This window comes from Periplaneta americana, chromosome 1 (assembly GCF_040183065.1).
Source record: "Periplaneta americana isolate PAMFEO1 chromosome 1, P.americana_PAMFEO1_priV1, whole genome shotgun sequence".
Taxonomy (NCBI): Eukaryota; Metazoa; Arthropoda; class Insecta; order Blattodea; family Blattidae; genus Periplaneta; species Periplaneta americana.
In genome coordinates, this window is record NC_091117.1 from 215748342 (window position 1) to 215772526 (window position 24185).

Below are 24185 nucleotides of genomic sequence, written 5' to 3' on the forward strand. Positions count from 1 at the left end.
TCTCCGATCTCTTCATCCAGTTGGTCTGTACGATAGAGCTGTCTTCGAATAACGGGAATCTAGTATTCTTTCAACAAGTTGTTTCCATTTCTCTATTTATTCTACTATTTCTGTTATTATATTTTTAACTTTTAATTTTCCTTTAACATCTTCATTCCTCTGGTGGTCGCAATGAAAGAGAAGCTCAGAGACACGAGCCATGGTATTTACAGCCGGTAAAAGAACCTACCTCTTCATAAAATTTAGTTTTGTCCTTTAAATGTGCAGAAATTGATCGAAAGAAATGTAACTTTTCGTTCGGAAAAGGAATTTTACAATCCAACATTTTTTCCGACAGAGGAAATATGGACTGTACCTGCGCCATTTATACGGCATGGTTTGTGGTGATCTGGTTGCTGTCTGGGTTGCCATCCTGTTCCTGTGTTCAAATCTGGCCGAGGATTATGAATTTTAATGACAATAGAAATTTATAGCATGCTTTCCTTCGCGAAGAAAGTGATGCTGAGGGACACGTACCATACGTTCATAGCTTGTAAAAGAACCTACCTCTGCATAAAGAGGACTCCAGAGATGTCTTCTAAGAGTTGTGCGACTGCTACGACCTCTGGTGCTCGATTCAGGAAATATATAGTTGCTTATAAAATTTTAGACATAAAACCATTAATAATATGCGAAAGCGGAGAACTTGATACAAAGAACAGTTGAACTTTCTTATCGCGTCATTGAAGAGACTAAAGATGTCCCAATAAATGAGTGCCGCTGTAAAAAAATGAAATAATAAATACGAAATACGAAAAGCCTGAAATCCCATAAGGCCAACGGCCTCCTACAGGAGTGTAGGGTGAGCTGAAGGTCTACTACACTTGGAGAGCCAGTCCAAGAGAGCTTACACTATACACTTACAAACTAAACACATAAAAATGTATACTAACTAAACACGACAAACTATACAGACTAAACACTAAATTATGCAAAATAAACATCTACAAAAAATTGTGCAAACTAAACACATAAATTATAATCTGAACACACAACTATCCACACTAAAATACAGCAAATTAAATAAAATTCATTCAAAATAAGAAATACGTTCACAATATTACGTATTTTGTAGATTAGCATAATGCTATTTGTAATTTTAAGCAAGCAAATATTTATACCATTGTCGTTTTTATTCCTGAATAAAAGTGAGAATACTATAGCGGGTTGCAGAAAATTGTGAAATATGGAGTAAAGTACAATAAATTAGAAAGATAATATGAATTTCACTTACTTGTCGGTCATCTTTTGTGAAAATCATTGTGAGCGCCTGAATAACTTCAGAAAGAATTATTCTTCTGACCATTACTACAGAGTATCACAGATTAATCTGGTCTTCGTGCAAACAGATACACAAAGGAAATATACAAAGAGTTGAATGTTTGTTTACACTCTATTTTATGATTCCAACTGTACAATAGGGAAACGAAGTAATTTATCGGTTTCTTAGTAAATTATTTCTCCTAGTCATTGTCCTTCAGTTATCTTGAATGTCCCTCAAGATACCTCCGTCGTATGCTCCTTCAAACTCACTGTTAAACGATAAATAGCAAAAAATTTCAATCAATTTAAAATAAAAAGCAGGCTTTCAGATCCCCTTTACTCCACCATCTATGAAAAAAATAGTTCTGTTGATCGATCAAAATATTTAATCGATTAACTATTTGAATTTAATCGATTAATCGATAGATTAATCCAGTTTTGATCGATTTGAAAAAATGTTGTAATATACTATAATACACAATTTATTGTTACATTTAACTTGTGTTCGGTGATAAGCATAATCATTAAGTGTTGTACAGGGACATCATTTCATTTTTACCAACATTTTTAATATTAACTTGCCTATACCTCTGGATCAACGCCGTTTGCTATCCCCTTCCACGACTGGAGTTCGATGATACTGACGTAATATACAAACAAATCACTTTACTAGGTATAGGAGGGAAGAAAAGTAGTTTTTTCCATTTATGTAAACAAGGAAATATTGCGCTTTTGTGTTAACCATTTTCATTAGGTTTTTGTTCAATCAAAATACAGTACAGTATTAACAATGAGTGTTTTTACTCAAGAACTGAGCTGTCCATGTGGGCGTATTCATTATGCAGTGTATATTATACTGTCTACAACACATTAGCGTACAATTTAGAGAATGAAGATAAATTGAAAAGTAATCATAATATGGATATTTAAACACATTTCGATAGAAGCTTCAGTTCTAATGTGCATATTATCGCACTATAGCATATTGTACTTAATTCCAATTACCAGTTCTTCGTACTAGTAACTCATGTTGAAATAATTCTGTACCTGCTCTATAAAAGAGTACCTTACATACTGTAAATTAATCTTCACTTCTGCCCAAAAAGATAAAATTACTAAGACATACTATGTACTGTCCGTCCAAGTGGTTATATCGCAGGGTCGTAGAAAGGAGGGAAATCACGTGACAGTTAATTACTTAACGAGGCCCTTTTATTTAAGTTATTTTAAACAGTTGTATAATATTACGTAGACGTCCAATTCCTAACAGAAATTAATGTTCTCACAAAAGAGCTAAGACAACCTAGCCACTAGCTGGCGAATAAAAGCTGGTTGTTGAAACCGGGATACGACGTAGGCAAATGGACGACAGTACCTGTGCGAAAATGATTCAATATTGAAAGCTTTTTCTCACTGGAAAATGTGAACATTTTTTTGGAACGTACTGTGGCTATCATGACTGTATATGCGGTCTTGGATCTGTGTGAAAGACGGTTGAAGGGGTGGGAGTGAAGTACATTCAAAAACTCAGGTACAATAAAAATTGAAGTAAAAATGAAATGATGTCCCTGTATATCTGTACATATTGTGTCGTTATATTATAAAACAACTATTTTAATTATTTACTAACATATTTATTATGAAGCTTATAATTGATTGTGTCAATTTCTCCGGGAATTTTTAGACAAACATAAATAACAAAAAGTATGAAGACTCAACTAGTTAATACTGCTTCATCCATGATTTTAAACATGTGAGTGCATTCACATGCTCCGAATTAAGTGCCTCTCTACGTTTAGTAACAAGGTTTCCTGCATCACTAAATACGAAAAAGAAAATTTTTCTGTTGAGCACTTCTCCACGATCGTTCAATTTAAATCCAAACGTTTCACCGAGTTTACCTCTCAAATTCTCATATGACATAATGGAGTTTACACTTTTCACAGACCACAGAAAACTTATTTTTTTCTTTATCAAACTAAACACAGCCTTCATATACAAACTCAGTACAAAAACTGCAACTGCAAAAGTACAGCGGTCGAAACAGAAGACTGGCCCCTATTGTAATCGAATTACCAGATTTTATAAATAGAAGAAGATAGTTACTCTTTCACTTGCACACAGTGTAGACAAGGCTATTTTATAAGAGATGAGGGGGACGAATCCCAGAAAAGTATGTATTTCATGTGCTAGGAAGATGAGCTGACAACAATGCGAGAGAGGAATATTGTCCGAATTTTTAGTTGAGTTTAACAAAATAGTAATTAATATCAACTACAACCGATTAATTTTAATCGACTAGATTATTCGATTAAATATTTCTGATCGATTAATCTTACAACACAAATTGATCGATTAATCCATTAGATTAATCGATTAAATTCCACAACACTAAAAACTATCAATATGACTTTATATTAAGGTTACCATATTTTTTTTACAATTTCCAGGGACAGATATCGATATATGAAAAAACTATCCTTAACATTTCTGTAAGTTTGCCATTCACTTATAGGCCTATTGTTTTCACACACCTTAAAGAAATAAAACACCCATTCTATTTAAACATTAAAATATTAATTCTACATAACTATTACTTAAACTGATGATATTTTCAGAAAAGTTAATTTTTAAGCAGGTCTTTTCATGATTTCAATTCTGCAACGAATTTCTGACAGGGCATATTGAAGTTGGTTCAGATAGCAAGCATGGCTCGAACAGTTTCTAAACCCATTCTGGACTTTTTGGATTTCCACAACATTCTCATAGAAGAAAAAAATTTCTTCACTGAACATTATTTCCAGAAAGAATGTGGAGATATTTCGATTAACTTCTGGAATTGCACACAGAAAATCATTTTCTCGGAGATACTTAAAAAATTTCACTGCATTTTGAGCAAAGGGTAGTATTTTTTCATTAAACTTTGCTATTTCCTGTGAAGTCACATATTTCTTCAGACAAGAAATTTTATAAAATAATTATTTCATTCAGGTCAAGTACTTGTACATCTACATTCGAAGAAAGATAGTGGAATGTGTCTTCAAATTTGTCTCTTCCTACAGCATATCTCTCCAATATACTCGTACATTCCTCAGGTATGAATGAGTACCAAAGATACAGTTATATTCAAGAGCATTTTCATAAAATTATAATAATACCTAAAATCTGAGAATATTAGGTACAAATTGTTAAATTTGGGGACATTCCGGGGTCGAATTTTATTCGGTACAAAAAGCAAAATCCAGGGACTGTCCCCAGGAAACGAGGACGAGGATGTCCCACTTCAAGTCAAACAACTTTTGTCTAAAGAATGTTCTTCTATCACTAAAAATGGCAGTGCTAATCAGGTGGGCTGTTTTAAATGCCTCACCCTGTACATATTATAGATTCTTACTTCTCACTAGAATAATATAGTATACATTTAATATAGGCCTGCTCGAATATGGCCATCTGGCATTGATACAAAAGGAAGTAATATTCTGAGAATAGTAACAATAAATGATTTATATTTAAAATTGTCTTTCAATGTACATACAGGTTAATTACACATGGCAAGTTACAGGTGTTCGATTTGTTCGAGAGAGAGAATGTGAAGTAATGACAGAGGACAATCGGAGGCCAATTCGTTGCAGTCCTTTGGTATGTGGTACGGAAATATAGTGTGCTCCGCCCCTTCAGGAACCCTGGAAAAATGCTCATATCAATTACATCTCATTTATACAAATTAAATACTATTTATATTGTTGTAAATGAATCGTTTATTTTAGAAAGGGCATAAGTCACATTTTCCAAATTTTATAGGGGGCACAAACACTGTTTAAATTAAATATTTTTTTTTTCAATTCTTTGAATTGCATCTTGGGAAGGACACTAAAATATACATTTTTACACACGAGTTTAATAGTACATTATGCAACGAGTCTATAATGGTAGTAATTAAGACGCGAGTATGTTTATGAAACGAGCGCAAGCGAGTTTCATAATTTTCATACGAGCGTCTTAATTACCATTATAGTCAAGTTTCACACCACTTTTTATGCTCGACCATATTTCTAACTTGAAATTATTCATAAGTATTCATGTTATTCTTATCTGACTGAGGAGCGGAACTGACCTTGTGCAATACCTCTTAAATTGTAAGATGTGCGCAGACTCGAAAGTATTGATTTTTTCCGAGAAACAAATGTCGACATTGACCTTGATATAATCTAGAGAGTAAAATAAACATTAATCTTGATATAACCTTGAAATTGATTTAGACATTGAAAAACGAGATGACAAATTGAATTTATGTGAATATTATTTACAATTAACGCTAATTATTATAGTAACAGAACTGACTTTGTTTCAAATATAGGTGATTTATTGTGCAATTGGAGAAATGAATTTGCTAGAATGTGCTTTGTGAAAGGCTGGAAGATGACGGTGAATTGATGTGTGTTGTTCTTTTCGACTGAGTTTAATATTGTATTTGAGATTTCAATTTTATTTTGGATCGATTCTTCAACATAACCTTCTACGACAGTATTGGATTTCCAACCTCCGTGGCATATCCGAGAATAATCGATACTTGCGCTTTCATATTGCTACAATGGTATTTTCTAATTGGTGGAACACCTGAACTTCAATGAATAGGTGTACTTTAATGAGGTCCATTAAAGGGCTGCTACCAGGTGTATAATTACTATATTTCGGCATGGCCGAGCATAAAATCTTTTAATGAAAAATATGGTTTCTATGGATTTTTTTATCTTGGACATGTGCCCTTTCTAAACTAAACACAGGAACAATGAGAGTTGAAAAAGTGAACATATTATAAATCAATGCTTTAATGAACAACAAATGTACAAAATAGTGATAAACATTGAAATAAGCCTCTTATTTTCGCTTTGGCATGTAAAACTTTACTCTGCATTACCCTGTGGTGTAGTTGGCCAATTCACAATGGTGTCAAAGAAAGAGTATGCCTCTTCAACATATTTGAGAACTTTTTTGATACTGTATGTTCAATTTCAATGTGACTGCAGTCAGTTTAGTGAAGAAAGGACACATATCCGGGTTATGTGCCCTTTATGAAATAAACGTATTTATCTAACCTTCATACAGCAAAAGGAGTCGAAATTAGATGAACGTGATGTGTGGGTCCGATAAGATATTTTACAATAATTTGTATTTATTTATTTTTCTAATAATTGTAACACAAAATGTAATATAAACAGATAAAACTTTAGCTCACTCCTGAAAGAGCAGAACTCGTGCTCAATTCAATAGGTATGTCCGTCAAATTGCTTATCAAAATCACAATGATATAATTAACAAAATATTACATTATAAAACTACATTGTAAAATGTTGTAAAATGAATGTTGTAATATTTTGTTACTTATATCATTGTGATTTTGATAAGCAATTTGACGGACATACCTATTCAATTATTGGGAAATGGAGTCGAATTGGAATGAGCCCTTTTTAAACTTAATGCACCGATTCCAAAAGAGTGTATTTTTAACAAACCATCAATTTCCACAAAAATGTGACTTGTGTCCTTTCTAAAATAAACGATTCAAATATATACAGGCGTAACAAAAAGATATGTCAAAATTTTAGGAAAATATTTCTCACATATAGAAGATTAAAATACAATATGTTCCATTGAAACCTCCTTGATTTCAATTAATCATTGCTAACAAGGAATGCGGATTTATTAAATGAAACTGGTACTAAATTAAAGATAAAATGAACAAAATTGTATTTCATTTGTTTGAAGTTGATTGTTTTGTCACTACGTTGCGCAACATTCGCAAAAGCAAAAAATGGCGATTCCATAGCAACGCTAGTGCGATATGCGGAGACGAAATCCGTGATTTCAACGCAACGAAATTACAGAGTTTTTTTTATTTAACACATGCCACATTTACAATCTATCTACAAGAGACAATAAGTAAATATTATAAAAGAATATGACATGAGTGGAGATGTTATCCCATGACAACACTCCAAAAGAAAAATAACAATGTTTCAAATAGCTGTATTAAAAATAAATGGAAGGTCAAGAGCATTGGTCCTTTTAAGTCTTCTTATTGTTTGACTATTATCGTGCAAATTTAATGCATGATGATTGGGATGTTGATTTAATCGGTGCAGGTATTTTTTACTGAATTTAGAGATTTCTTCTTTCACAGTTGAAATGTTGAGGTCACGATGAATGACATCATTGCGGACATACCATGGTGCAGTGACAATGGAACGTAAAGTTTTAGACTGATACCTCTGCAGTATTTCAATGTTTCAATTGCTAGCAGTTGGATGCCGTATGTCCAGATTGGTTTTAGTATGACTTTATAAACAATAAGTTTATTTTCTAATGACAGTTTTGATTTAGGTCCCAATAACCAATAGATTTTTGATGTTTTAAAATTTAATTCGTTACGTTTAGTTTCAATATGTTTACGCCATGTAAATCGGCGATCTAAATGCATACCTAAATATTTAACATCGTCTGCTTCGGGAAGTTCTTCGTTGTAAAGTGTTACAGGAGAACAGTTTTCAGTTCTGGTTCCAAAAGTAACATGAACTGATTTGTTTTCACTCGCTTGTATTCTCCATTTAGCTAGCCATTCTTCTGCTTCTTTCAATTCATTCTGCAGGTTTTCAGATGCTGTTGATGGATCTTCATGTGAAGCAAGAATAGCAGTGTCATCAGTGAAAGTAGCCACCAATACTTTATTAGAAATTGGGAAATCAGCTGTATAAATTGTATATAGTATAGGGCCTAAGACTGAACCTTGAGATACACCTGAATTTATATCATAGAATGAGGAGAAATAAATTACAGAGTTGGAGGCACATTGAATTGCATTGATGCCTGACGAATGGATTTACTCGGGCTTCTCTGAAATCCCGCTCGAATTTCTTCCACCTTTTATTCTGTCACGGAACTCCGAGTTCCACCAGATTGTTTTAGGACACTGCCGGTCGTAAGAAACTTATTGAACCAGAGTCTAATTGATTTTGCATCAGGTGCAACTCCTGCATTCACTCGTCTGTGATTTCATTACGTTGAAATCACGGATTTCGTCTCCGCATATAACACCACCGTTTTCCCGCGTTGGTGTGGAGTCGCCATTTTTGCTTTTGCGATTGTTGCGCAACGTAGTGACAAAACCATCAACTTCAAACAAATGAAATACAAATTCTTTGAGTTTCTCTTTCTTTTAGTACCAGTCTCATTTCGTAAATCCGCACACGTTGTTAGCACTGATTACTTGAAATCATGGAGGTTTGAAATGGAACACCGTGTATGTTACACAGGGATATCATTTTATTTTTACTAACATTTCTAATATTAACCTGGCTATATCTTTTGATCAACGGTTGAGAATCGTAAACACCGTTTGCTAGCCCCTTCTACGACCGGAGTTCGATGATACTGGGGTAATATACAAACAAATCACTTTACTAGATACCTATAGGAGGGAAGAAAAGTAGTTCATCCATTTACTTAAACTAGGAAATATCGCGATTTTGAGTTTGATAATTTTCATTAGGTTTTTGTTTATTCAAAATACAGTACACTATTAATAATGAGTTTTTTTACTCACGAACTGAGCTGTCCATTTGCACCTATTCATTATGCAGTGTATATTATACTGTCTATAGCACATTAGCGTACAATATCAAATTGCCATTTTTTTTAGTTATTTATACTACTGTAAGCCCCTTTCGGAGCTCTTTCCGTTTCAATATTGAGATAAGTTATATTTACAACAAAAAAGAAAAAAAAAACGAAATAGAGGAACTAGGCCTAAAATGACATAGGCCTACCTTAAGAAAATCCTGAAAAAAATAATTATGTATTCTTATCAAATTTGTTTTGGTCAATTTCACAAAACACATAGTATGTAATTTTACCCAAGTATGTCATTTTAGGCCTAACTCCCCTACAATGCTCTACAAGTAATTATGCTGTAACTATGGACAATACTAATTCATTACTAGTACATTTCGAAATGTATTAATAATGAACTGGAAGACTGTGATATACTCGTCCTGAATACTGACTCATTTCTAACTGTCGTGGTTATGAACCAGAAATCTGTTCCTTTCTATGTGATTTATTTGGAACTTTCAACTGAAGATATCTCAAAACTTGTTGTTTTGAGTTGTCGCACTTTTGAACTAGACGATCGATATAGAGAAAAAAGTTAAATTGAAAAATAATCTAATATGGATATTTAAACACATTTTTGAAAATGGTGGCCGTTCATTTCGATACAGAATTCAGTTCTAATATGCATCTTATCGCACTATAAACTATTGCACCTAATTCCAGTTACCAGTTTCGTCCTTCGTACTAGTAACTGATGTTGAAATAATTCTGTACCTACTTTATAAAAGAATACCTTACGCACTGTAAATTCAATCTTCACTTCTGCTCGATCCGAAAAGATAAAATTACTCAGACATGCTATCTACTGTCCGTCCAAGTGGTTATGTCGTAGGGTCGTAGAAAGGGGGAAAATCACGTGACAGTTAATTACTTAACGAGGCCCTTTTAATTAAGTTATTTTAAACAGTTGTATAATATTACGTAGACGTCCAATTCCTAACAGAATTTAATGTTCTCAGAAAAGAGCTAAGACAGCTCAGCCACTAGCCTTTACAGAGAGGCGAATAGAAGCGGGTGGGGGAAACCGGGATGCGACGTAGACAAATGGATGACAGTACTGTTATTGCAAGTTATCTTGAACCTTCTGAGCGGGGACAGAGGGGCAGAGGGAAGGAAGCGCGTAACGCGGGTGGAGCCAACTGAGTTGTTTGCGCATGCTCCGCAGCATAATCTCTTGTCAAGAAACATAGTACTATTTCCTTCACTGCGTACCAGTAGTGTTACCATGGAGCAGCAACCACAGGGTAGTAATTATGGTGAAATCACACCACCGCGGAGAAAAAGTAACGCTGTTATCCACAGCCGAGAAAGAGAAATTATCGCAAATATAATACAATCAAGCGTTGCGAGGAGGGAAAATTAATCAAATATTTGCTGGAACCTCTTGCTAAGGAATATGAGAGATCGGCTAAATACTCTGGCAAAAGTATTGTTCCGTGAAGAGAATTAAAAATCATACTGAATTACAACCGAATGAACCTCACACTACTCCGGGAAAGAATAGGTATGTAATGTTTAGAAATTATTGCTACAATAGTTATGTACAATAGTGTGTGTATTGAGAGCGACATAATGAATTACTTTTGCAAGTTATTATTTTCTTATAGTTCTATTAAACATATTATTTCATTCCAGAATTAGACTTGTGTAAAGTTGAAGTGGACGACTTCGATCAACATGTTATTCGGGATACAATCGAAGAATTATATCGTGTTCAGAAAGTAGTACCTACGATTAAGAAGATAATTCCGAATGGATGATGCCATTGGCGAAATAATTAATTTTGGAACAAGCGATGATGGCAGCAATGATAGGGATATGGATTGCGTTTAATTGTAAATTAATGTAAATTCAAGTAATAAGCCTGTAAAATATTGTTATAAGACTATGTACTTATTAGCTGAAGGTGTAAGTCATGCAGGCCTATATAATGTATAGAAGTAGCTGTAGTAACTTCGCCATTGCCGGTCCCCAGCCCGGATGAGAGAGGAGTGTACACACGATTATATTTAAATACTTACTCATTACAGGTTAATTAAAGCTTGCTACGAAACTATGTTCTCCTCTCAAAACCGGAGTATCGAGAGCAGATGATGTCTGTATTGAACCAAGTTCTTTTACAGTAGAGAGCCGTAAGTTAAAAGAACCAACGTTTTTTGAAAAGAGTCACGTTACCCGAGGGAGGAGCATCCTTGCCGTGTCGTTACGTTGATGAGTACATGCCGTACCGAGCAGTTCCAAAGACAGACTTAGGGGATGTAAGGTTCAAGATAACTTGCAATGACAGTACCTGTGCGAAAATGATTCAGTATTGAAAGCTCTTTCGTCATTGGAAAACGCGAACATATTATTGGAATGTACTGTTTACTGTGACCGTAAGACTACTATGATTATTTGAGGCCTTGGTTCTGTGTGGAGGACGGTTGAACTTCATTAGTAGAAGGGGTGGGAGTGAAGTAAATTAAAAAACTCAGGTACAATAAAAATTGAAGTAAAAATAAAATGATGTCCCTGTATAAACATAGGTCCGGAAACACTTTATTTCCGTGTTGGAGCTCATGTGTTATGCTTCGTTACGTTATGATATACTACATTACATTAATACACTAAAACATAATATTTTTGTGTTAATTCTAGTAATTAACGAGTCAGTTGCATTGATACTTACGTAAAGACTAGCTTCACCAATTTCTGAAAGAGGCCGTCTGTGGGCATCATTAGCTCTGCAGCTTCACACAAGAACCTCAACACGCACGACCTCCCATTCAGTCCATTTCTGCCATTAAGAGTAAGAGAAATATTGCATGAGACTGGTTGCCTCAACCGCTTCACTTTTGTGTCTTCCTCAATTATCAAAACCCTATTCCTCAGAAGAAATCCTTTTCAGTGCCAGGAACTGAGCAAGCATTCAATCTCTTGCCGTTATTTCTTTCTCGGTTTTCAGTTTGTTTTTGTGTGGAGCAAATGAAACTTCTGTTTGTTTTCATCTCATCCTAACAGAACAGCTCATTCAATATCATGAAATGTAATCCGCACTTCCACTGCTTGTATAATTATACCTTCTACTTTGAAACGTTTATAATGATGATAATTCGCTACGTCTTTTCTATGAAATTTTGTAAGAACCTTGATAAAACAGAAATGTTTCCCATATTGATATTTACTTACACATAGATAACAAACAATCATGCATTATATTTTTTTCTCCTGGCGACATTATCCCTAATCCGAAATTTGATCTATTTTATTCATTATTCCTTATTCGCTTAATATTATAAATAAAATTTGTCTATAATTTGTTAAAAATATTAAATTAATTTTGTGAAAGTGTGAAAATATGAAATAAATATTTCAGTGTTGTAATACGTTCGTTTCTAACGTATTATAGTACATTATGCAACGAGCCTATAATGGTAGTAATTAAGACGTGAGTATGTTCATGAAACGAGCGCAAGCGAGTTTCATAATTTTCATACGATCATCTTAATTACCATTATAGGCAAGTTTCATACGACTTTTTATGCTCGACTATATTTATAACTTGAAATTATTCATAAGTATTCATGTTATGGTTATCTAAGTGAAGAGCCAAAGTGACCTTCTAAATTGTGAGATGTGCGCAGACGCGAAAGTATGGATTTTTTCCGAGAAACAAATGTCACTGACTTTGATATAATCTAGAGAGTAAAATAAACCTTAATCTTGATATAACCTTGAAATTGATTTAGACACTGAAAAACGAGATGACAAATTGAATTTATTTGAATAATAATTATAGTAACAGAACATAACCTTTTGCGACAGTATTGGATTTCCAGCCTCCGTGACGTTTCGCTAGTTGTCTTTCGATTGCATATCCGAGATGAATCAATACTTGCGCTTTCATATTGCTACAATGGTGTTTTCTGATTGGTGGAACACCTGAACTTTAATGAATAGCTGTACTTTAATGAGCTCCATTAAAGGGATGCTACCAGGTGTACATTACTACATTTCGGCATGGTCGAGCATAAATTATTTTAGACCAAGCTGCATAATTATGTACAATATAATGTTTAAGAATTTAATAGTTTTGTCTGTATTACATATTCTACCGAATAAAATTAAAAAAATAAATCTGTATAATTAAATAGGTTTTGATCATCATGAATTTCTTATCTAAATACAAGAACTAAACTCCATTCACACTTAGAATAGGTCCGATTGAAACAAAAGAAATACGTAATTGTATTCATCAGCTGGATCTGTACACACAAAAACTTAAGTATTGATGTAGTGTTTAACACATTACCGGTGCACTGCTCTGTGAATGTAATGTCTTGTGGTCTCTGGCACGTGGTTAATATTTACATTAGGACCCAGTAAGAGTCAACTGAGTTATAGATAACTCAATTTTTCACACACAAACAAAAGAAATCTTATATTGTCTAATCTCAACACTGCATTGATTACAATACAACACAAAGTGCAAGTTTGAACCAATAAATTATTGAGATTTGCGATAGATTAATTAGTTTAGGAAATTGTATATTTATTATGTAGAACTACATTTGTATATAGATCTTTTGTTAAATTATTAAGTTTTGTACTTTTGTGAACTATATCAATAAATTTTATCTATCTATCTATCTATCTATCTATCTATCTATCTATCTATCTATCTATCTATCTATCTATCTATCTATCTATCTATCTATCTATCTATCTATCTATCTATCTATCTATCTATCTATCTATCTCTATCTATCTATCTATCTATCTATCTATCTATCTATCTATCTATCTATCTATCTATCTATCTATCTACCTATCTACCTATCTATCTATCTATCTATCTATCTATCTATCTATCTATCTATCTATCTAAATACAACACAAGTAAGCCTAAATTTTTGTATTTCCTGACAAAGAATACAACTTTTCTCAGTTATTATTGTTTTGTACGATGAAAAATCCATGAAGATGCAAAAGAGAAGAAATTAAATAGACAACTAAAATTTATGGTTGAAAGCAGTTCAAAACATTAATTTAAATTTATAAATTTAGATATGACACTACTGAAAAACTTTCTCGGGAATCGAAAGAATGGGCAAAGGTGGAATAGGAATCTCTTATTTTGTTTTGTCTTCTGGAATTCATTGTCGGCGCGAGTTCAATGACTCTAAAGGAGAATACTGAGATTTCACTCATCCTTGGGAACCCCGGAGTGTTTGTTTCTTGGATTTTTGGAGTATTTCTTGAAAGACTTCCATATTATTTTCTTCTAATGTCTGAGATACCAGGTCCAATCTATACTAATAATAAATCTGTAGCCGAAATTTTCTGGTAATTTTCGATTTTCCAAAAATAATTGGTCCTAACATATATAATTAACCACCCTGAAACCAAAAATTGCTTTTTTGAAATTTTTGTTTGTATGTCTGTCTGTCTGTCTGTCTGTCTGTATGTTTGTTACCTTTTCACGCGATAATGGCTAAACGGATTTCGATGAAAATTTGAATATAAATTAAGTTCGTTGTAACTTAGATTTTAGGCTATATAGCATTCAAAATACATTATTCAAAAGGGGTGTTATAAGGGGGCCTGAATTAAATTAATCGAAATATCTCGCTTATTATTGATTTTTGTGAAAAATCTTAAATAACAAAAGTTTCTTTAAAAATAATTTGCGATAAGTTTTATTCCTTGAAAAATTTTGATAGGACTGATATTTAATGAGATAAATGAGTTTTAAAATTAAAATAACTGCCATCTAAGGCCGTGAATGAATTAAAAAACAAATGACTTCGTCTATAAGGGGCCTTGGACAGCAACAATCGAAAGCTATGAAAGATAGCCTACAGAGAATGTTTCTGTGTTTGTATGAAGTAATATCAGAAGCTAAATTAACCGATTTGTATAATTAATTATTAATTCACCATTGGAAAGTGTAGTTTCTTTAGATGGACAAAATGCTATAATGTTATCACAGTAACTTCTGAGTGAATCGAGGACAGGTAAGATTAAAATAGATTCTTATGCACAGAAAACTTGATAGGCTATTCTGTATATTCGTTTCCTGTATTTCCTAAACTAATTTTTATGACCAAATGAGTGGTCTCTGGATCAAAATGATCGCATTTTAATTTTTTAATTCAATTTAAATTAAGTAACATAATAAACGATTTATCCTTTTATCAAACACGAATGTTCCCTGGATCAAATGTCCTATTTTAATTATGTAATTACTTTATATTTATTTCTAACGGGTGCAGCGGAGCGCACGGGTACGGCTAGTAGTAAATAATTGATTAAATTGCGATCTTACTCGTGTTAATTATGTAAGCATGTGCGGCTTATAGCTGTTTCGGTGCTATTCGACACCATCCTCAGAGCCTACTAGATCTCGGCGCTATCTCAACTTCGCTGCCTGTTGTGTGGGTGCGTTCGTGTGATGAAGAGTTGTGTCAAATAGTGTGTTTGTTCTGAAATTGATCTGTGTGTTGAGAATTTGATTGATGTGTGTTTTAGTGTGACTGTATATTTCATATTGTTCTAGTGTGTTGAGTTTTTGGTTTTTGGGTTGTATGTGTAGGATTTCCATGTCTGTATTTATGTTATTGTATGTGTGGCTCTGAGGATGGTGTCAACTAGCACCGAAACAGCTGTAAGCCGCATATGCTTACATAATTAACACGAGTAAGATCGCCATTTAATCAATTATTTATATTCAAGTGTTAAAAGTAGTGTACGAAAGATTCAACATGGGGTCCAATAGTAGTTATAGAAATATAAATCAGGAGAAAAAATCGTTCAAAATATGAACACATGAGTCTTGTAGGATCAAAAATTTTAAATGTGGCATTAAGGTACGTTTCAGTGTAGAATTTTTCAGGTAATGTAACACACTGTTCTTTTGGAATCAAACTGAAATTCATCTGCCTTAACTTTAGTAGTAAAATCACAGTTTGGAATCTAACTGCACTAGTTTTTCGTCTTTTCTGACAATCAGATTTTTTTATGAAGTGCAGTTTGAGTCTAGGCGACTCTTATGTGAATATCTTTGTTTAATATAAGCTTTTTACCAACGCATTAATTCGTGAATTGTGGAAATACTTTTTTCCATGCTGCTATCAGGAATGGCTTACAATATGAAATTTCACATTTTATCTGTCACTCAATGCTGTAGGTGCGTAAAATGTGTTCTCACGACTTGGGGCTAATGTACTCTGGCATACACTGAAACAACACATTCAATGACATTGGCCCTGGACCAATAACTGTGATCAGTAGGATTCGAACAGTCTCTGTGTAGCCTCTATAGTCTAAATTGTACGCTACATGAAGAACTATAGGCAAATAATTGAAGGATGTGATCCAAAAACTGGTTCAGTCCATTTGACGATGTTTATGATTTCTACATCTACAGTATTACTATAAATGATCTTTCCGATTACAAACATGAATAACTATCGTTAGGAGACACTTAGAAATATGATATTGGTATCAATGGAAAGAGAAACTCAAATATTTTTGTTATCCATTCGGTTAAATCATGTGTGCTACTCTTAAATCAGAAAAAAATTAGAAAACATGAAATTGGTATCAACAGAAACAGAAACTCCAGCAATTTAAAAAAAATTTCACTGGAAAACATGAAACAGAAAGAGAAACATTTGGTTCACAACCGTAAGTAAGTCACATGTGCTCAATGTGAGCCCCTTGTGTCACACGACACACATCAAGTCTGTAGTCAATTTCCTGCCATACACGTTGCAGCATTGGACCATCCACCAGTGCAATGGCCTCTGTGATGCGGACACGAAGATCCTCAATGGTAGGTGGTAATGGTGGCTGATACACTTGTTGTTTTATAAAACCCCACAGAAAAAAATCACAAGGAGTGAGGTCGGGGGAACGTGGAGGCCAATGCAAACATTCTAAATCTTCACGGCCAACACGTCCAATCCATCTCCTTGGAAGTCGTGTATTGAGTTCGTTTCTGACATCTCTCTCTCTCTCTCACACGCTCCACATTTGCCTCACTTACTGATGGACGACCGGTTGAATTCCGCTTACAGATGCATCCCCTCGTTTTGAAGTCAGCGCACCACTTACGGATACTGGGCTCACTGAGTGGATCAACACCAAATTTTCTTCTAAAATTGTATAGTCACAACAGGCTGGGATATATGAAAATCTAGCACACAAAATGCCCTCCTGTCTTCGTTTGTAGCCATTTTTCTGCTATACAGTCTCCCAGCAACGAAATTAATAAATATGCGACAGGTTCACCAACATAACAAAAATTATTTCAGTTTCTCTTTCCATTGATACCAATATCATGTTTCTAAGTGTCTTCTAACGATAGTTATTCAAGTTTGTAATAGGAAAGATCATTTATAGTAACACTGTATATGATTATGGGACCTCTATCACTATATTTTAAGCTTGTTTTCTTTCAAAACAACGCCAATCCTTGTCTAAAATTTTGTTTTTTGTGCATGTCACTTGAAAACTCGCTCAGTCCTTAGAACAGTGGATGAAATACTATTCCAGTCCTTCCATAAAAATGAACTCTCTTCAGTTGTACATGGAATGGTATTATGTACCAGAGTATTTAATATTGACAAAGTAATCTGTAGTTCCAACTTTCAGAAGGCAATTAGCCATACCTAGAAGCCTCTTAGAAGCCTCAAGCTCTGCGGCTTGAAATATCTAGAAGTTTTGTACATACGCGCAAAGAAATACTTAATAAACTAAAATTATTCAGAAAGAACTGGCTAGACAAATACATATTTTTATCGGCTTTAGTTTCACGTATACTTACTGATCTATTATCGTTTCGAAATTCTCATATAACGATCTTCGATGATATCGGAATGGAAGTGCCTTCGCCTCTTGGGGAAGTTCGAAGTTCAATTTGTACCCAGCAGCCCAAGCAAAGACATTTGTGTAAGGAAGCGTGTTGGCCTTGAAGTTAAGACGAACCTGAAAAAAATCAGCAAATTATTGTATTCATTCCTCTTAATTATGATGCAAAACTTAGTAACATCAGCAACTCTGAAGCATCCATTGGTCAGTTTATAAGAGGCGTTTTACCATATAGCAATAGTATTTCTTGACTTTTCGCAGAATAGAAGAAGAAGAAGAAGAATTTGACTTTCCGCAGAAGAGAAGAAGAAGCAGAAGAAGTAGAAGAAGAAGAATTTGACTTTCCGCAGAAGAGAAGAAGCAGAAGAAGAAGAAGAATTGGATGGTGACGATTTAGGGTGGTGTTGGCAGTGGTGATTCTCATAATAAATTATGAATAAATAGTGCAAACCAAACCTAGAACATAAATTATGGTAGCAAACAGTGAATTGGATTCATCACGATTTCAGTACCGGTACAAAAATAATTTCACGTTGACAACACAACAGTACGCACGTCTTACAAAGTCTTCACACCCTCGTCGAAGGCTTTCATGCAGGGTTACAATAATTTAAAGTTATTTCTTATATTTTTTGTAATATGAATTATTATACACAGTGGTCCGAAAAAAAAAGGCACAAAATTAGAAATACTCTATTTTAGAAAATATATAACATTAATTTATAATGAATACACTGTTGGAAAGAGTAGACTTTAAAGATGAGCAGGACTTTTTATTATGTTTTCTGAGGCTCAATTAAAATTTTATGGAGGTCAATACACAATGATGCGAAAAATGTTGTTTTTAAAGATAATTTATTACTTCAAAATGCAGAAACTGAATGTTGGTGAAATTAATAATAATTAATGACCTTTCAAATAATCAGAATTAAAAATGATGCTCTATTTGCCCGCACAACCATTTGTAGGCGTCTTCTCCATTGTCCAATAGCACTGGATATGTCTTTGATCAAGCCGGTCCCAACATTCAAGAAGGCGTTGTCTTGAATGTTCAATATTACGAATTCTTGTTTTGTAGTAAACTGCTTTTTGTAGTTGACTCCATACAAAATAGTCCATAGAATTAAGATCTCGTTTGAAACTCCATGGAATCCATCAGAGAATCTGAGAAATGCGATCTTTCACGCAATAATCTCTCAGGAGGGATATCATGTCCGTATCTTGCTAATCAATTGTTGTACACTTGAAACAGACCATTCTCGCTGAGCGCAGTTCCTTACAATTTGACAGGCTGATAAATTATCATATTGGTGCAAATGTTTAATGAAAATCTTATCTTCGTTCGTTAAGCGACCCATTATTCACAAATGAGAACTAAAAACGGAAGAAAACAAATGATGGTAGCACAACAAACGGCCTGGCCTGCTGAACTTGTAAGACCATAATGCTTAGTTCGGCATAAACGATCGATTTGCACTGCCTTACAAAAAATAAGAAATGTTTAATAAACGTTAAAAAACTGTGAAATTTGCTTGTGAAATAAACTTTGAAGTGAAATCATTAGCTACTGGAATATAACCATTTAAATTTTGTGCCTTTTTTGGCCCACTGTGTATTTTTATTCGTAGTTTGGATTTACTTAGTTAAATAGCTTACATTATTAGAGCATAACATTGAAGATGTGGGCGAGATTACAATCTTAAAGTATTATTCATAAAAATGTTCATTATTTCAACAATGCGCCTTTACCGTTAATAAGACTACAGTCTTCAGTAATTAAAACAGTAAAATAAAACCATTCATAAAACGGTAATTTTGTTGTGCGAGAGAAATGTAAATAATATCTGTAATTGAATGTATTTAATTTTGAACAATAATATCCTGTCGGTGAGAAAATTAAATAGGAGATCTTGCTTCACAATATTTCCGCCATTGACGTCATTAATCTCAAATTCCACCATTCCGATATTTAAACAGAATATTGTGTTCCTGTGGTTCAAGAGTAAATATTTTAGACGGTGGTAGTTTGTACTATTCTGAGTAAAAAAAAAAAGTTCATAGAAACATGTGTTCAATCTTCAATGGATGTAGAGATACAATTGCTTCAATGTTACGCAAAGCAAACCTTACAAATAATATCAAGGAAATGACAAATAACTACGTAGGAAAAAATAGTACGCGTCGCTCTTCTGGGATCGCCTGAGGGCAGCACTGTTCATAAAGGAAGTAGAGAAGCAGCTGTTTTTAGTTCTTTTGTTTACAAGGATGGGCATATTCTTCCAGCATGACGGAGCTCCTGTAGAATTATGCCGTCAGGTGACAAATCATCAAAATCTAACATTTCCTGAACGATGAATCGGTCGCAGTGGGCACTTGAATTGGCCACCAAGGTCCCCAGAGCTTAATTCTATCGATTTTTTCGTCTGTGATGGTGGATGCAAGGTGAAGTGTACAAACACAAAATATACACAATGGACGAATTGGTCGCTCGTCTTGTGAATAGTGCTGCCCTCATAAAATAACAAGACGATCTCAGAAGAGGAACACTTACTATTGACAACAAAGCGGAAATGAGCATTGAATTTGTTGATATGTATTGACATGATTTAAACAAGCAGTAAATATAATTATTAAGTCATTTGTCTTAGTTCCTTGCCATTTTGTAACGTTTCTTATGCATAACATTCAACGTCTGTTTCTCCACAACCATTTAAAACTGCACACGTGTCTATATGAACTTTTTATTTCAGAATAGTCCATACTATCACCCATTAAAATATTTATTATTCCTCCTAAATTACCCTGTATACCATACAATATACAAGATGGCCCACATAATGTGTTACAGGTTAGTTTCTCTTAAATCTATACTAATAATAAATCTGTAGCCAAAATTTTTCTTGTAATTTTCGATTTTCCAACAATAATTGGTGTTAACATGTATAATTGACCATCCTGAAACCGAAAATCGCTTTTTTGAAATTTTTGTTTGTATGTTTGTATATCTGTCTGTCTGTCTGTCTGTCTGTCTGTCTGTCTGTGTGGATGTTTGTTACCTTTTCACGCGATAATGGCTGAACCGATTTATATGAAAATTGGAATATAAATTAAGTTCGTTGTAACTTAGATTTTAGGCTATATGGCATTCAAAATACTTTATTTAAAAGGGGGGTTATAAGGGGTCTGAATTAAATAACCCGAAACATCTCCCTTATTATTAATTTTCGTGAAAAATGTTACATAACAAAAGTTTCTTTAAAAATGATTTCCGATACGTTTCATTCCAAGCAAAATTTTGATGGGACCAAATTGCACCAAAAACGGATGTTCTCTGAACGAAATGATCATATTTTAATTATTTGCATGTAATAACAATTAAGAAACATGTTAAAGGAATTATCATTACACTGAATGAGTGGTCTCTGGAGCAAAATGATCGCATTTTAATTATTTAAATACAATTTAAATTAAGTGACATATTAAACGATTTATTTCTCTATCAAACACGAATGTTCCCTGGACCAGATGTCCTATTTTAATTATGTAATTACTTTATATTTATTTCTAACAAGTGCAGCGGACCGCACGGGTCAATAAATTTAAATGCTGTTTTCATATCTCATTATGGGCGGAGTATTTTAGATTTTGTCAAGCCCCTTGGGCCCCAGGCATAGCACAAGCAGGAGGCTGATTCGAGATTTTGAATAAAGCAATGTGCACGTGTGTATGTGTATGTTTATATGTATATGTGTATATATATGTGCGTATATGTGCGTATATGTGTGTAAATATATATATATATATATATATATATATATATATATATATTCGTTCTCCTTAAGAAATCGGGCAATTTTGTTTGAAACATTTTTTAAAGTGAGGCCTTAAAAAGTTACAGCTTGTTTTAAAATAATACAAACCTCGAAGAAAAACCCGCCTGCGAACACGGGCCATCTGCGTGACAGTCTGGTGCTCTAGACCAGGCAACCACTGCAGTGGTTTTATACGGGCTTAATACACTTTGTGACATGTAAAAGAAAAAGTCCTGTCTACGAAGTAACTTCCTGTATGTTGGCAGATGTTAGAAGAATCCTTCGCAAAAGAATTAATAATAAGTGCTTAGATGTTATTAGGGGTTAACTTGAGCACTAAATAAAATGATGTAATTTAATGTAATGGTTTAGTTAACTGTTATTATTTATACGCTGTAACTTTTTAAGATATCACTTCACAAAATAATGTTTTTATAAACATTGTTTAGGAGAATTATAACATAAAAATCCACCATTTTCACATTTGGAAGAATTAGCATTTACTTTTGTTGACACATTTAAGGGAAAGGAACTTTCTCTATGAAGGTCGGACGAATACTCTCTAATATTTTATGTATGTTACCCAATTAGAATTCTGTAAAGAGAAACACTTTTATTTTCCTATATACGGAACAGGGACTCGAAGACTAGTACTGCACGCTGAGGCTTATTGTGCCTTACTATTCCTTTATTTGGGAATTCTTGTTTCAGTCCGATTGGCTGCTTTGTTGTACAGTAGATATGGTGACTCAGCTATTTGATGCCATCTGTCGATTCAGCCATGCAGACTCAAGGTTCAATGAAATCCCGCTAGAGTGCCTTTTTAACCACCGACTTGTTAATGGAGCTATTCATTTATTTTCACGGCGTTAATGAGTACCTGTACTGTGAATTGTATAGAAACTGAGTTCTATTTTAATTAATTTTATTATTTTAACTAAGTTTTATTAATTTGACTCTGTCGTAAATTATAAAATGTTTTGACAATAAAGTAATCGAGTATTTGGGTGTAGAAGTATTGTACGATCAACAAAATATGACGTAAAGCTTTCATCTAACAAAACATGGGTAATATGACAGTGATGAACTGTAGATAATAATAATAATAATACGTACATACGTAAATACATAAGCCTACATACATACACTCATACATACATACATATATACATACATACATACACATACGGATTTTAAGGAACCTACAGGTTCATTGCCGCCCTTACGTAAGCCCACCATCGGTCCCTATATTGAGCAAGATTAATCCAGTCTCTATCATCATATCCCACCTCCCTCAAATCCATTTTAATATTATCCTCCCATCTACGTTTCGGCCTCACCAAATGTCTTTTTCCCTCCGGCCTCCCAACTGACACTCTATATGCATTTATGGATTCCCTCATACGTGCTACATGCCCTCCCCATCTCAAACGTCTGGATTTAATGTTCCTAATTATGTCAGGTGAAGAATACAATGCGGGCAGTTCTGTGTTGTGTGACTTTCTCCATTCTCCTGTAACTTTATCTCTCTTAGCCTAAATATTTTCCTGATAACCTTATTCTCAAACACCTTTATAATAATAATAATAATAATAATAATAATAATAATAATAATAATAATAATAATAATAATGCAATGCACAAACTTACAAAGAATTTACTTCCTTTGACGAAAACTATCTTTCTCTTCATTCGATGCGACCTGATGTGTCCTGACACGTCTGAAATTACTGTTCCCATGGTAATTATTAACAATAAAACAGTTATATTATTTGGCATAATTGTTTGTACAAACACAACACTGTTCACATGGATGTTTCCGAGGTTTTAAACCACTACATTTTCTATAGTAATTAATAATTGATTTGATGTTGATTTACATGTTGCTAACACATTTCAAAATCTTGTGAATTCAGCACGGAAACTCTGTTGCAACTGTAGGCGGTAGACGTACTAATTACAGATCCGACGCTATCCCTAGGTTTTCCGGTTAGCATGTATTACCGTTGTGTTCACGTTTGTTTTCTCGCGGTATTTGACTTGTGAAGTGAAACACACGGTTGCGACAAATAAATTATTCAACGGAAACATAAGTGGTAGTCGCATGGCTAAGGTAGACGCTGCTATGCATGACTGACATCTGTTAAAGAAACGAGTAAGACCTTCCATATGTCTGGGTTACATCTAACGGTACGACCATGCTTTGGAGACAAAAGTCTCTTTCCAACTGTATTTTGACCGCTGACAATTCCGTTACTGCCTCGCTGTGTGTTTCCGGTTTACAATTGAACAGACCTAGGTTCAATACCCGACGGGTTTTGTGTGGATTTCTCTACCTGCAGTAGGCACTGAACATTGTTTGTAGCTCTATGTTTGTCTTTGTACTGTGTTGACCATATGTCTGAAGGCTACCTCTAATCCGCTAATAGTGGATATACTTGGTTTAAATCTTTTTAGATTCAAACGAAAAATTCTCTGTAAAGTTAAAATCTTCAAAATTGATTCTGATAACTTATTATGTAAATTGCATTCAAGCTTTATGCAGACAAT

The 24185-nt window shown here is 33.9% G+C and overlaps 1 protein-coding gene across 1 annotated transcript; it reads right to left on the reverse strand.

The window, feature by feature from the left end:
• Positions 1 to 4788: 4788 nt before the first annotated feature.
• LOC138709614 (uncharacterized) lies at positions 4789 to 23785 on the reverse strand. The gene is made up of 4 exons (XM_069840514.1): positions 23286 to 23785; positions 17780 to 17940; positions 11639 to 11746; positions 4789 to 4985 (listed from the first exon to the last, which is right to left on the reverse strand). The coding sequence occupies exons 1-4, from the start codon at positions 23412 to 23414 to the stop codon at positions 4859 to 4861; spliced, it is 525 nt and encodes a 174-aa protein (XP_069696615.1). The 5' UTR covers positions 23415 to 23785; the 3' UTR covers positions 4789 to 4858.
• Positions 23786 to 24185: the final 400 nt, after the last annotated feature.